The 14,554-nt window shown below is 36.9% G+C and overlaps 1 protein-coding gene across 2 annotated transcripts; it reads right to left on the reverse strand.

The window, feature by feature from the left end:
* Positions 1–724: 724 nt before the first annotated feature.
* Positions 725–14,127, reverse strand: LOC110802843 (calmodulin-interacting protein 111). Of its 2 annotated transcripts, none has more exons than XM_022008305.2 (11): positions 13,692–14,127; positions 9,046–9,204; positions 7,806–8,665; positions 6,940–7,144; positions 6,600–6,807; positions 5,908–6,416; positions 4,371–4,797; positions 3,926–4,006; positions 3,645–3,835; positions 3,376–3,557; positions 725–1,334 (listed from the first exon to the last, which is right to left on the reverse strand). In XM_022008305.2, the coding sequence occupies exons 1-11, from the start codon at positions 13,989–13,991 to the stop codon at positions 1,292–1,294; spliced, it is 3,165 nt and encodes a 1,054-aa protein (XP_021863997.2). In that variant the 5' UTR covers positions 13,992–14,127; the 3' UTR covers positions 725–1,291. The 2 variants fall into 2 exon arrangements, with proteins under 2 accessions (XP_021863997.2, XP_021863998.2); XM_022008306.2 differs by having other exon boundaries at positions 725–1,331; positions 13,692–14,126.
* Positions 14,128–14,554: the final 427 nt, after the last annotated feature.

Raw genomic sequence — 14,554 nt, forward strand, 5'->3', positions numbered from 1 at the left:
GATATTGAATTGATTAAGGAAAAAGTTTGAAGTTGAGATGTGTAGTTTAAGTGGGCATTTGGCAAGATCCACATCTCCCATAATAGATGGAGGAGGTCCTTGGATCACAACTTTACCACGTACGGGTAAGGGTGGGGATGCTTAGAGCATTAACTCTAAATTTAACATGAGTTAACTACCTATGTGGCCCCGAGCCGCCTAACTTTTCCACTAAAAAAGCGAGAATTGTACTTGAAACTCAATCCTTAAAACAAAACCGCCATCTCAGATAGCGGTTTATAACATTGAACCGTCATCTCAGATGGCGGTTTGCTTTAAAACAAAACCGCTATCTCAATTGGCGGTTCAACGCTGAACCGGAAAAAAAAAAAAATTACTTCACTTTCTCCCTTGCTAACGTGGGCTGTGTGGTGAAATTAACTTAGAAAGTAATGTATTTTGGTAATTGTTAGATCTTTATGCAATATTGAAGGAAATCGCTCTTAAATGTGCATTCTATTCATATGATTTTAACTTATTCAAACTTGTATTAGTTGCAAGTTGAAATCAAATATCCCCCCAAACTTGCAAGGGCTAGTTGAACATACCTAACCTTTTTTATTTGTTGGAGGGATTTTTTTTCCCTGTCTTGAACTAATATTAGCATGTTTTTCCCGAATTAAGTGAAAATAAGATGAACAAAACAAAAGTTGTTCGTATCGTACAACTTACAACTAGATCCAAATAGAGCGATATAAAACTTCAAATTTCATTAAAAAAAAAAAAGACTGAATTATGCGTTTCGAGAAACATAAGTTCCAAATTGCGAATGTTGACAACAGGGAGCCAACACGAATAGACCATCCCCAGCTGTGTAGGACAGTGACAACAATCTTTGCTCAACCAAAATAATACAAACATCAATCATCCATATACTTACTAATCTTATACCAAAATTGAGGGCAGCAAAATGTGCCTACATAAACCCAAATACTACAATATGTGTATAAACAACCCCACCAAATGTAACAAACTGTTTGTCCAAAATCTGTTGGTTCCTACCCTTAGGAATATGTCACAAATTTAGTATCAGACATTCCTCTACTCCCAGTGATTGCGCGTTGATCCCCGTTTCCAATACAACTTGTGGGCTTCATCATCATATTAACTCATATGAGATTTGTTCGACTAAATTTCCCCGTATATACTTTGTCGCAAGGCCAATTTTGCACTAATGCATGCATCCAAGTAAATACATGCATGCATGAAGAAATGAATCTGTGGTGATTCTGGAACATTATTAGCTTCAGTTTTACCAAAGTGCAAGCTGTTGAATCCACTTCACCGGGTTCCTGCTTTACCATTTAAAAACCAAATTAGTTTATATTTTACTAATCTATATTCATTGAGTATATGCCCTTAAAGCTAATATATAATACTAGAGGCAAAGCGTCAACTAAGAAAAAACCCAGCAAGAGAACTACTACATCACCAAAAATAAAAATAAAATAAAATTGGGTAGATGATAGATAATCAAACTCCTAACCATGTTGGGCGAAAGAGATTCGCCAATGAGCTCTCACATACGCGTTATTAGAGTATTGTTAATCGTTCAACATGATAACAAATTATAAGAGCAAAACGTAAGTCAACACTAAAGAGGGAAAGAGGAAATAGGCTAATCCTCATTCAGTATGATTCAACTATCTCAGTGAAAGTGACCTAAGAGTTTTTCAAAAAGAACTGCTACCTACTTTGCTTTCATAAGTCTCAAGTTAAAGCCATGTTTATATAATTGTAATTAACACCACAATTGGATGAGAAGAGACCCATATTGGCCACTTTAGTCACATAAGGAAGCAATAACAAAGACAACTAGTTCTAACTTAAACTAATATTTACCAACGCAATCCAATGCTATCTATCACCTAATTGTGTCCTCGTTAAGTTCTTCACATCAGAGATAAATCAATTTAATAAGATGATTGCATGATAATTATATTCCTTATCAACCCGTCCTTGTCATTTGGAAGGTAACAGCATTAGAAATTCTACACCATACGTGATAGATCTCCACCGAGCAACGAGTCAACTAGATACTGTGAGGCAGCAGGCCCAGTTTGCAATTTTAAATTCCCAGATTTCACAATCAACGATGACAGATTTCATTATAGTAGTGATTTGTAAAAGTAGTTTAAAAATACATTCTGAACAAGTTGTTGACACACTGCAAATATAATGCTACAATACTGTATATCAAGTGAACATTATTAGCTTAACAAATCTTAACATTTACAAGTCGGAAATTAAGGTACAGTTAGTCCGACAGATCATAAATCCTCATGGAAAGTCATGCCACAACCAGTTTGATGGAGCAATAGGTAATGCAAAATTCTAGAAATATGAAAGTGCCATCGATCTTTCACTACATGTGAAGATTGAGCTAGTTTGAAGGAAAATAATCGTAAAAACCAAGCAGAAGGTTTCAATTTTAGTGAAACATAAATGGAATGAGTATACTTCCTCTGTTCCGGAAATATCGCACCATTTGTTTTTTACACTACTCACACTACGAACTTAGCTTTTTTTTTATTCGTACATAAGGAAACTTTAGTGATGTTGGGTCATGTTAGATTCCTATCGATATATATTTTCTAAATATTACTCCCTCCGTATTTTAAAAAGAGATACACTTTCCTCAAACGGCTGTATTTTAAAAAGAGATATATTTTCCTTTTTTGACATGTTTTGGTTCCCACTTCCCATTATATTAATATTTCTCTCTTTCTTGTGGTCCCCACACTTACTCACATCATCTTTTTACTATAATAAATAATTCACCAACTACCCCACTTTCATCTTATTTTAATAAATTCAAACTCACTCTCCTAAAACTATGTGCCGGTCAAAGTGTATCTCTTTTTAAAATACGGAGGGAGTAGTTTTTTATAATTTTTACTTGTACATGATTTGAGATACTAAGAGTCAAAATAATGGTTAGAGAAGTAAAAGTCAATCATGGTGCGATATTTCCGGAACGGAAGAAGTATGTAGTTTCGACATGACGTTTTCTTCCAAAAACACAATGGAACCAAGATAAAAGCTACGGAATTTTATATCTCAATTAAAGGTGCACTTACAACCATATTCTGTATCCATAACCACTTGCATCCTACTTAACTAACACTACAATACACACTGAAGATAGTCTAGAAAACCAATCAGGTTGGTCAGATGGAAAAAGTCATATTAAAAACAATATCTTAGAGAAATTTTACATTTATAAGCTAATAAATGTACAAGGGAGAACTACAAGAAATGAAAAGGATTTTAAGCAGGTTGGTAAGCTGACAATTTAAACCAAATAGGCAATGTAGAAAAGGAGAAAACTTTTACCAGGATGATAACTCCTTTGGTCTATTAAGCTGATGTTCACATGCCTCTGATGGAGACTTGGAATGTACTAGCCGCTGAAACTTGTCTGACAATTCTTGATAAGGTTGAATCTCTGATGGGTGTACACGAAGAATTGCAGTTTTCAAGTGCTCCATCTTTATTTCTGAACAATTTAGGTTCTCCTGATTTCATTGAAATATGCAAATAAAAATTACAGCAGAAAATATAACAAAAAACGTTTCTATAACCCAAGAACATAGACAACATACTTCAATTGCTGAGATTGCTGCTTCCCTGCAGATCAATGATATGTCTGCACCAGTACAACCTTCAGTGAGATGAGCCAGCTCGCTCACATCAACATCAGAACCGCAAGGCATTTTACGCAAATGAACATGAAACACGTCAACACGATCTGTTTCACTAGGGGGTCCAACATATAGGAGTCGATCAAACCGCCCTGTTCAATAACCGGGTCCAACATCAGGAAAATATTTAAGAAAATAAAAAATTACTCATATTTGTGTATCAGAGAGAGCCAGAGGATCACCTGGTCTAAGAAGGGCAGGATCAATCTTGTCAGGACGATTTGTAGCAGCAATAACAGTAACATTAACTCTTCCATGTAGACCTAGAAGAAAGTTGGTCTTCTTAGGGTTCCAGACATCATATTACATGAATAGAGAAAAAACATTTCCCGACCATACATAAGTCTACTATGCTTCACTTTTAATTGACCCAATTTCCATCATTGCACCATGCCACCACTCAATATGAGGGGGCCTTAATGTACTCTAAGATTGTAGATATCTTCATATGGCCCTTTCAAGTTCACTAATAGATCTTGAGTGTAAAATAAGGCGTAAGGGTAGAGATTAAAGCAACAAAACAGCAAGAAGACAAAGGCGGGTAAATAGCTAAAACAGATTTACAACAAAATAACACTTTCTATCTATTAAACAACGATACTGCTACTAGACGCGCAAATAGCTTACCATCCAATTCAACCAAAAGTTGACTCATGACCCTATCTGCAACTGAAACACCATCACTTTCCTTTCCACGGATGACAGCAAGACTGTCTATTTCATCAAAAAATATAACTGATGGAGCGTTAGCTCTTGCTTTGGCAAAAAGAGATCTAACAGCCTTCTCAGATTCACCAACCCACTTGCTGAATAACTCTGGACCCTTGACAGCCAGAAAATTCAGTCCTGCCTCAGAAGCTACAGCACGGGCCATGAGCGTTTTGCTGCATCCAGGGGGACCAAACAACAACACTCCTGTTGGTGGGCGAGTTCCAATTCGCTCGAATGCATCCTGGTGCTTTTGAGGCCACTCAACAGCTTCCATCAATTGTGCCTTCACTTCCTCCTGTCCACCAACATCTTCCCACTTGACCCGAGGGATCTCAAGAATTACCTGCAGAAGAAGAATGTTAGAAAAGAAAAGAGATTAAACCATATTTCATACAGTACTCTGGCTGTTGAATTAGAAAGACCAAAAGAGATTGATTGTAAAAATGTATAGTTGGGGCCGGCCTTAGGGGAGTGGGGATTTAACCACATTCAATTGTCATGGAATTATTCTTTCTGTAACATTTTACAAGTAATAATTCCAAATCAAAATATTTTATCTAAATCCCTCCTAGTCTCCAAACACTTTTCTTCTCCTGAGAAGTTCTCACCAGAGTCGGAGACTTGCCACTTCAGACCAGGGAAATTTGGCACCCAGGTTTTACATTCCAGCATATCTTATGATTGTAGTAATTTCACAGTACAGTGTGAGTAAAGCGAATTAGTTGAGCATCAGTATAGTTGTACGTCAATACACCTATTTAGCAATCTAGTCATTCCCAACTTCTGTATCCAAGTTAATTTAATGAGACAGTTCTTTGGCCACTAGGTAACTTCAATTACTGCTATAGGACGTCAAGACATGAGGATCAACAACAAAAAGATCGAAGGAAAGGTCAACTCTAAACCAACTCGCAAGCTTAGTTAAAACATGGTAGTGGATTAAATTTAAGCAACTAGGGGTTTCAAAAAACGAGAAACATAATGAGCTCTATCCGACAAACTTTAAATGAGAATTTAATAATCACCACGGCATTAAATACTTCCTCCGTTTATTTTTAAATACAATACTTATATTTCAGTATTTGCCAATGCAAAACTTTAACCATTAATATATCTAGTTATCAGTAGGTAAAAATTAAAGACAAGTTGATGTTTTGAAAACATCCAATGAGTCGACTCTAACAAAATCCCACATCATTATTGTTTTCCTTAAGTATAAATTGCTAAATATAGTCAAACTAATGTATATGAAAGTGCAAAAGTCAAAAGATCGCATCTAAAAATAAACAGAGGTACAAAACATAATCAAGTTTGGTCTCACAATCAGCAAACAAATTCTTAAAGTTTTATTTCATTATATAGCAACCTGAGATTCTGGCGAGAAAAGGTATTGGCATAATAGAAAAATCTCTTTCCGAATGAACTTACAGAACCGGAAAGATACCCATCTTACCTCACGCATAGCACTTGGACGTATTTTCATTCTAGCCCTTTCAAAATCTTCAAAGGTTATCTTCAACATATAATCTGTTGTCGAAGAAAACCCAGAACTGCCTAAAGCTACTTTCTCGTTGTTAAGCGTAACCATTGTTTCCCCAGAGCTAGGATATTGAACAGAAGTACTTGAGTCGGCCAATTCCAAATATTCTGAACAAGAGGAAGCCTCATGATCCTCTACAAATGATTCACTATGATTTCTTGCATAACAGCAACCTTCAGTCACCACATCAGAGCCATCATTAGTAGAGCTTTTAAAATTAAGATCACATATAAAATTATTTGACTGAGTAAAACGCCTTAAGCAGACCATAGCCGCCTCATTTGAAAGAGCGGCCAGATCTGCTCCGACAAAACCGTGTGTAACCACAGCAAGCTGCTGGACTTGAGCAAGTGAAAGAGAATGTTCCATTTCATCAAGAAGAGTAGTCAATATATCAAGTCGTTGATCAGGAGATGGTACACCTGCATAAGTATATTGATTAGTAAATAAACAATTCCTAAGATAACAACTATGCTATTGACAGGAGATGGTACACCTGCATTATACATATAACTCCACATGATAAGCATTGGCAACAAATAGCTCTCATCATATCATGGAATTTTCTTTGTGAATATAGAATAGCTGGTTGGAAGATAATATACCTATTTCAATTTCTCTATCTAGTCTTCCAGGCCGTCTAAGTGCAGGCTCAATACACTCGAGCCTGTTGGTAGCAGCAATTACAAAAAGACCGTTTGTTCTGCTTATCCCATCCATCAAATTCAGTAATGTAGCAACCATCCTTTGGGATAGCTCTTCACCACCTTCTTTTCTGGCTGGAGCAATAGCATCCAGCTCATCAATAAAAACCTATACAAAGATTTTGCTTCTCAGTAACATCAAACATATATCAGGCAAACTGATAAACTTAAACGTCATTTAAATCTTTGATGTCTACATATCAAAACTCAAGGAAACAATAACTTGAGAAATAGATCTAACCACAGAGGGTGCAGCTTCACTAGCTGACTTAAAGACATCATGGAGTCCCTGTTCACTTTCCCCGTGATATTGGCTAACAATTTCAGCCCCATTCACCTTGAAGAGATTAACCCCGGCATCTTGAGTACAGAGTTGAGCCAAGGACGTCTTCCCAGTGCCTGGTGGCCCATGAAGCAGCACTCCTTTCGTAGTTCGTAAACCCAGACTAAAATAGTTAAATGCTAATCAAGATACAATATCATAAACTGAAAAGTGAACTAAAATGAAGGTCCTGTATGCTAGACAAGTACGTGAACATAATGTATCATCTAGGAACACGATCAACCATTATATTCATCATGATAAAAAATGAGGTTACCAGGATGATATCGATCCAGTCGATAAAGTAAGAATATGCACTAGGAAATGATGCATATGGACATTAAACAATCTTACTTCATTATACAGATCCATACAAAATGACCCCATCAACAAAAGGCACACAACAGACAATGTTACACTTATTATTTCATATGGTCAACAATCTAAACTCTGGAGTAAGCCATTAAGACTTGATTTTGTTGGGCAGGATCATGTGCTCCATATTTTCTTTATCCTTTTGCAAATATGCTAGCATATTTCAGTCATTGTCAGTATGCTTCAAAGTTCAAATTAAATTGGTGCTAGTGATATTAATGGGGACCAAGTGCTCTCACAATGCACTATGCTACATGATATTAGTGAAGTGTGTTAACAGCTGATAAAAACAAATGTCTCCACCAGAAGCTTTAGGTGTCTCAATACTTATGTGGTAAAATTGCAAGATGGAATGCTGCCATCATATGTAGACTGGAAAAAGATTTATCGCCTAGCAATTAATAACAAACCTTGACAAGGAATTCTTCATCGATGCAGAAATAATATCTCGCAGAAGTGCGTATTCCTTACATAGTCCACCTAACTTCATAACTTCATCTCCCGTTTTTATATTGACGTTCTTAGATTCCATTTCACCAGAAGTTGATATTCTTTCCTCTTGAGTCTCTGTTGGTACTATTGATTGGCAGCCAATTTTCACTTTTGTTGACCGATCTATGATGAATGCCTCATCACTACCATGAACTAGAGAAGTTTGAATAGGGTCTCTGCCAGTACTATCAGATGAAAAGCTTTTCAAACCCACCACTTCGCAAAGGCAAAGTCTAGAAAGCACTGGGATTGTCACGAGATTTCCACAGAGTAAAGCACGAGAACAAAACCACGAAACAGCAGTACGCTGCAGAAGTTTTTTGGCATCTTTATCCCCTAGAATCTCTTTCATTTCGACTGCGTCGCAATAAGATCTCTTTATGCCATTCAAATTAGAAGCTGCATCTTCGGATGCCAACAAACTCTTGCTAGGACTTGGAGAGGACTGTCTTGAGCGTTCAAGTGAGGGTGTTCTAGGGGAAGAAGGGTTTCCACTTTCATACAGATTAGGGGTTTTGTCTGTACAATTTCTAGATGGGGAAGATGCATCCATACTCGATGCTAATTTTTTTTTGAAAGGTAACAGTCTTATTGATAGTTCCTTGCAGTAATACACTGAAGAATGGTCTACAGGAGAGCCATGAAGCTTTCCATTGCCATGTACAAGCCTAGTCAACGATCCACCCTGAATAGGTTGCACAAAGACAATTCTCCCAACTAAAGGACAACCCAATGAGTATAACAGGTTATGAGAAATTCTTACACCATTCTTAACAAGCTGCAAGGGACAGCACATGAGATAAAGTTAATAGAATGCAAATTTTCCATAGTTTGTGGTACAAGAACAGTTCTCAAATTCAAATCCACAACTGCAAAATGCAAAGGAATTTCAGCATAGATCTAAAACATATGAAAATGACAAGAAAAGATGGCTAGCACTTCACGCGCTGTGTCAAATACCAAGAATCACAGAACCAAGTAAAAGCATATCTGCAATTTATTGACTACAACCAACTAGTCCTTAAGAGCAACTATAGTTTCTTAGTGCATCAACATTTCACCCAGACTTTTGGGTTTCTCTGCATCCAACTGATTGATGCCATTAACAGCAAAATTCTTTTTAAACCAGAATTAAAAGGAGTAAAATTTGACACAGACCTTACTAGAAGGAAATGCTGTTGCAAGGATAAAGTAGTTCCCTAATTTGTCATCCAAACTCCCATTCCAATCAACTCCAAAGTGTTCACTGCATTCTGTTGGCAATGAACTTAGAGGGAAACCACTCGTCGAATATTGATCTACTGAAGCGAGCGACACCTGCCACATAGTGCCAAAACCCTTAGATTACAACACAAACAAACACAGAACAAAATGATGATTGCAGATTTACAACCAGCACAAAAACTAATGGAAGAACTTATTACCTGTATTCCAAAGTAAATTATCACGTCAAGAGAAGTAGACAACCCTATTATTCCCACTTGGGAGTGATCTATTACTCTCTCTACCTATTTATCTAATACCTTACTTCCTATATCAGTGTTGGTAATTATAATGCAATACGGACCCCTTTAACATGATAATGCTTGTGGGCCCGTTTCGGTGTTGTCGTGGGTATTGGTTTTGGAGTATTGTTTGGGAGTTGCGGTTTATACCAGATTCCTTATAAATACTCCTTTATTTATTCCAATAAAACATACCCAGAGACACAGAGAAACGAAAAAAACCCTAAAAATATTATCTCTGTCATTATTGTCAAAAAGAGATCTGAGCAGTTCTTGAAGTAATTCCAGCCTTTCAATCGGGGTACAGAGTTGGAAGGTAGCTGTGTTACCCTTGGGGAGCAATCGTCACTGAAAACCTTGTACCGGTGGTGGCGAAATACGCTTCTAGGGCAGGCGTAAAACCCGACACAGCTTTTGAGATCAATTATTGAGTATTGTGTTCTTTCCTATTATTTTATTGTTAATTTCATGGTTACAACGCATTATTTCCAACAATCTAGAAGCGTATTTATTTGTTTGTTGTTACCACGAATTATACAATTGACAATCTTCGGCGGTTAAATTCCCTCTTGTATACGTAGTTGGGAATCATAAACTTGATTGACATACTCATGCGACATTCATTAATCTGTTGCACGTGGATGGTTAAAGTTAATTGCTTTATGTTTGTGGTGGTCATCTGAATTTTGAATAGTGGTATGAAAGTATCATTAGCCTTAAATTAATTAAGGTGGAATATTTTTTTAGTCCTCTGTTGCGCAATTGGAATTGAAGTAGGGGATGTTGCGTAATCTCCAGAAGTGTATTGTCCATTGCCATGATGCATTGCGCATAATTTCGATTAATTCGGTCTATCGATCAAAATTTTGGATATTGACTAATACTATTAAGTTGGCTAAAGTGAGATGACTAGAGTTATTGTGTATCCTCTTCTAATTGTGAATTTGGTTGAGGGGATGTTTTCAGCAGATTCTTATTACGGAGGAGAAGGAACTTCATCTAGTTTTGGTTCTTGATATTAATATATAAACTCTTTGGATTCCTAAATTTGGAGTATTATTATCAAGGTATTGTACTTAATTCGTAAGATAAAGTGGCAGGTTTTTTTGGTCAACCGTTTACTCTTGATCGTGGAATTGAATGATGAAATAGAATTGTATTCTTATGGTATACTACTACACTTTGTATTTGGCATTGCATATGATAGCAAAGTTATGGTAAAAATTAGAGTGGGACTATGTATTTGGCAGTGGGAGAATCGCCTTCTTTGAGTTTGGTGAGACTCTAGTTGCGAGCTTGCAACGGGGTGAGAGTAGGCCTCAAAACTCATTGGTGCAAATTTATTGCTCTTTAGGGGTTTTCCGTTAAAGGCTAAAACTGATCACAACCCACCCGCGGCAAAGAAAATAAGCCACACCCTGGCCGTGGAGTAGGCTGCCCCATGACATATTTGCATGAAAATACAAGCAAGACCCGCTTTACAAACATGAGATAAAGTCATTGGTTGAGGAGGGTCAAGTTCGTATATCCGACCTTTGCATTCCACAAGTTTGTGCGGTAAAAAGGGAGTTCTTTTAATTTACCTTTGTAGAACTTTAACTTATTTCCATAATTTATTTTATGTACCCTTTTGTGCAAAAGTTGACATTGTGAGGGTTAAAGCTAAAGTTCGAAGACTAACAAGTGTGTTAGTTGTGGTTTTGTGCGTTGGTCACTAACAAAGTTGTGCAGGTTCATTATACTTGGACGCATAGCTAATGTGAATACCTGTTAGCAGAGCTAGCAATAAAGATGAGGATGCTCATCTACTACTTTGGAGAGCACGAGCATTAATGATAGTGTATCCATCATGCTTGATGTCAGGGAAGTTTCTTATCTAAATTAAACTTTATTTAGGCAAACTCTAACTTATTACATAATATGTAGATATGTCCCCTCCTTTGATGTCTGGTACATTGTTATCTGATACTTTGTTGGTCAATGTGGGGGGTGTGAGTTAGTGTTTGAGGCCAATGTGCTAGTTTTACTAGAAATGGTCGGGGAGTATGTTGGAAAACTAACACTTAAGCAATGATATGAGTAGTTCTATTAAACTAATTTCATGCTATTGGTCTTATTATGAACATATTTGATGCATATGTGTGTGTTCCTATACGTGGTTGACATTGATAGTGTTCGTATGCGTTGTGTGAATAATATGTTGTCGCACTGCACACTCGTTGATGCTTTAAACGAGACTAAAGTTTCTGTTTTCTCAATTTATGATAAAAGCCAAACCGAGACAAATGAGTCGGTGAAGGTGGGAAGCGTGAAAGAAATCTCCATAATTCACCGAAAGGTACAACGGGAAGAGGATCAAACGAGTAGGTTTGATATGCCCATTGAGTAGCAATGATGAGCCTAATTAATATGAATCTTTGGTCAATATCATTGGACCCTACAAGTCAAGATGCATACAATTAGAAAGGCTATTGGATGATGGCAAAATGTGGGGGTAAGTAACTTTATCGCATTTCTTTATATTGTCATTCACTATTTACTGTATGTGTGAGTTGTCAGGTACAATGAGTTAATTGGCAAAGTGAGACACATTCGTGCAATTTAGACACGAGAAGATACAGTTGTTTGTGAATGTGATACCTTCCTTGAGTATGTGAGATTAAAGAGAAAATATTATTTAAGCAAGGTCTTGGCACGAGTTGGTGTCAAACTAGATAAGAGGAAAGGTTTCTAAATCTATGTCGTGTTCAATTTCTACGGAAAACACGTGTTAGGGTGAGCTTATGCTCTTAATGAATCTATATCCCGAATTTGGGTGGTTCTATGAGAGAACTTGATGGATTCACCGTTTTGTGTGAGGTTGAGTATTTTACTCTTAATGTATCTAGCCTTATGGTCCCCTAGAATGGGTGGTACTATAAGAAGCCTTGATAGATACACCGCTTTTTGATTGGGAAGATTAATCCTTGTTGCTCTAATGAGTCCATAGTCCTATTGTGTGGATGGTTCTTATTATTGAACTTGATGGATTTAAAATTAAAGTATCTAGCCTCATTGACTTCACTTACTAAGTGATTTCATGAGAAGACGTGATAGATACATTGTGCAATGTGCGAGGATGAACAATATGTTCTTAATATATCCATAGCTCCTTTGAGTGGTCCTAATAGAACGGACTTGATGGATATACCGATGGGTAAGGTTGGACGTTTAAAGTTCTTAATGTCTTCATATCCCTTTTGGGTGGTTTATGTGGTAAAATAAACTTGATGAGACACCTATGTGAGTAAGAGGGGATGGCATCCTTCTATGAAAATCATGTTTGTTGTTTTTCTAATAATACTCACTAGAATCCAAGGGAATGTTGGCCTCGTATGACGTTTCATGCGGTCGCGGAATTTTTCAAGCTTCTAAAGGTGAAGCGTGTGGTGTTGGGTTTCTTCAATAGTCGTAGAGTTCAATCTTCGAATACTTTATTGGTTGTTGAATACCTTGCTCCACTAATGTGTTAGTTCAAGTCTTTAGACACTAACATTTATGCGCTAAACCTTTCATTTACTGCTCAGGTTTCAAGATCTCTTGTCCGTATGCATTAGTGGGGGATTGTTGGTAATTATAATGCAATACGGACCCCTTTAACATGATAATGCTTGTGGGCCCGTTTCGGTGTTGTCGTGGGTATTGGTTTTGGAGTATTGTTTGGGAGTTGCGGTTTATACCAGATTCCTTATAAATACTCCTTTATTTATTCCAATAAAACATACCCAGAGACACAGAGAAACGAAAAAAACCCTAAAAATATTATCTCTGTCATTATTGTCAAAAAGAGATCTGAGCAGTTCTTGAAGTAATTCCAACCTTCCAATCGGGGTACAGAGTTGGAAGGTAGTTGTGTTACCCTTGGAGAGCAATCGTCACTGAGAACCTTGTACCAGTGGTGGCGAAATACGCTTCTAGGGCAGGCGTAAAACCCGACACAGCTTTTGAGATCAATTATTGAGTATTGTATTCTTTCCTATTATTTTATTGTTAATTGAGTATTGTATTCTTTCCTATTATTTTATTGTTAATTTCATGGTTACAACGCATTATTTCCAACAATCAGTTCCTGCGTAGACATGAACTCTTCATTGACTAAACTAATCCAAACACACAGAAATAACCAATCCAAACACACAGAAATAAGCACCATAATTCCCCAAACTAATTAAAAACACTGGGAAAAATTCATAAAATACAAACTAAAAAATACTGTAAATTTAAAATAGGGAGAAAAAGATGAAACAGTAGTAGATATACCGAAACAAGGGAGGCAGGGGAGATGGAAGAAGCTAGCATAGAAGCTTCAGAGAGCCAAATTTTGCAACCCTTTTGCTGGGAAGAGGAGTCGAACTCGGATAGTTGAGCAATGAGAGAAGATTTGGTAACGAAAGAAGGGAACTTTCTGGAAGCTTCTTCGAGGGTATTGTGGAAGTCAATTTCTGAGAAATGGGAGGAAGAAGATTGGGGAGAAGGTGAAGAAGGGGGGTTTTCTTGTTGTGATGATTGAAGCTTTGATAATGGAGTTTTTGGTGATTTTTTCTTCGATTTTGAAGACATTTTTGCTTGCTCCTCTGATTGAATGAATTATGAAGGATTGAAGGGTTTGAGGAGAAGGAGAAGGAGAAGGAGAAGGACTTCGAGAGTTCGAGTCTTCGACTGTTAAACCCTCAACGGGTTTCAATGGCGGTTTTTATTTTATTTTATTTTCAGGTAAAGAAAAAATGGACCAATTTTAACCGGACTTTTAACCCGACTTTTAACCGGAAGATGAAAAAATAGGTTTCAACCCGACTTTTAACCGGAAGTTGAAAAAAAGGTTTTTAACATACCCGTACATTCGAACTCAGATTTTTTTTTTTATTTTTTTTTCATAGCTCAATCAAAAAACTGATTTTTACCTAAATAAAAATAACGGTTTTTTCATGAAATGCCCCTGAGGTTTGCAAAAACGCACCAAATACCCTCGCGTCTTTTGAATCACATAATATACCCCTATTTTTTCCCAAGTTTGCACCAAATACCCCTAAACCGACTTTCCGTTAGTCATCCGTTAAGTCGTGTTCATAATTCATAAAATACACCTATTTTGAAACTAAGTTGCACCAAATACCCAAACTGCT

Source organism: Spinacia oleracea, chromosome 1, assembly GCF_020520425.1.
Source record: "Spinacia oleracea cultivar Varoflay chromosome 1, BTI_SOV_V1, whole genome shotgun sequence".
NCBI classification, from domain to species: Eukaryota; Viridiplantae; Streptophyta; class Magnoliopsida; order Caryophyllales; family Amaranthaceae; genus Spinacia; species Spinacia oleracea.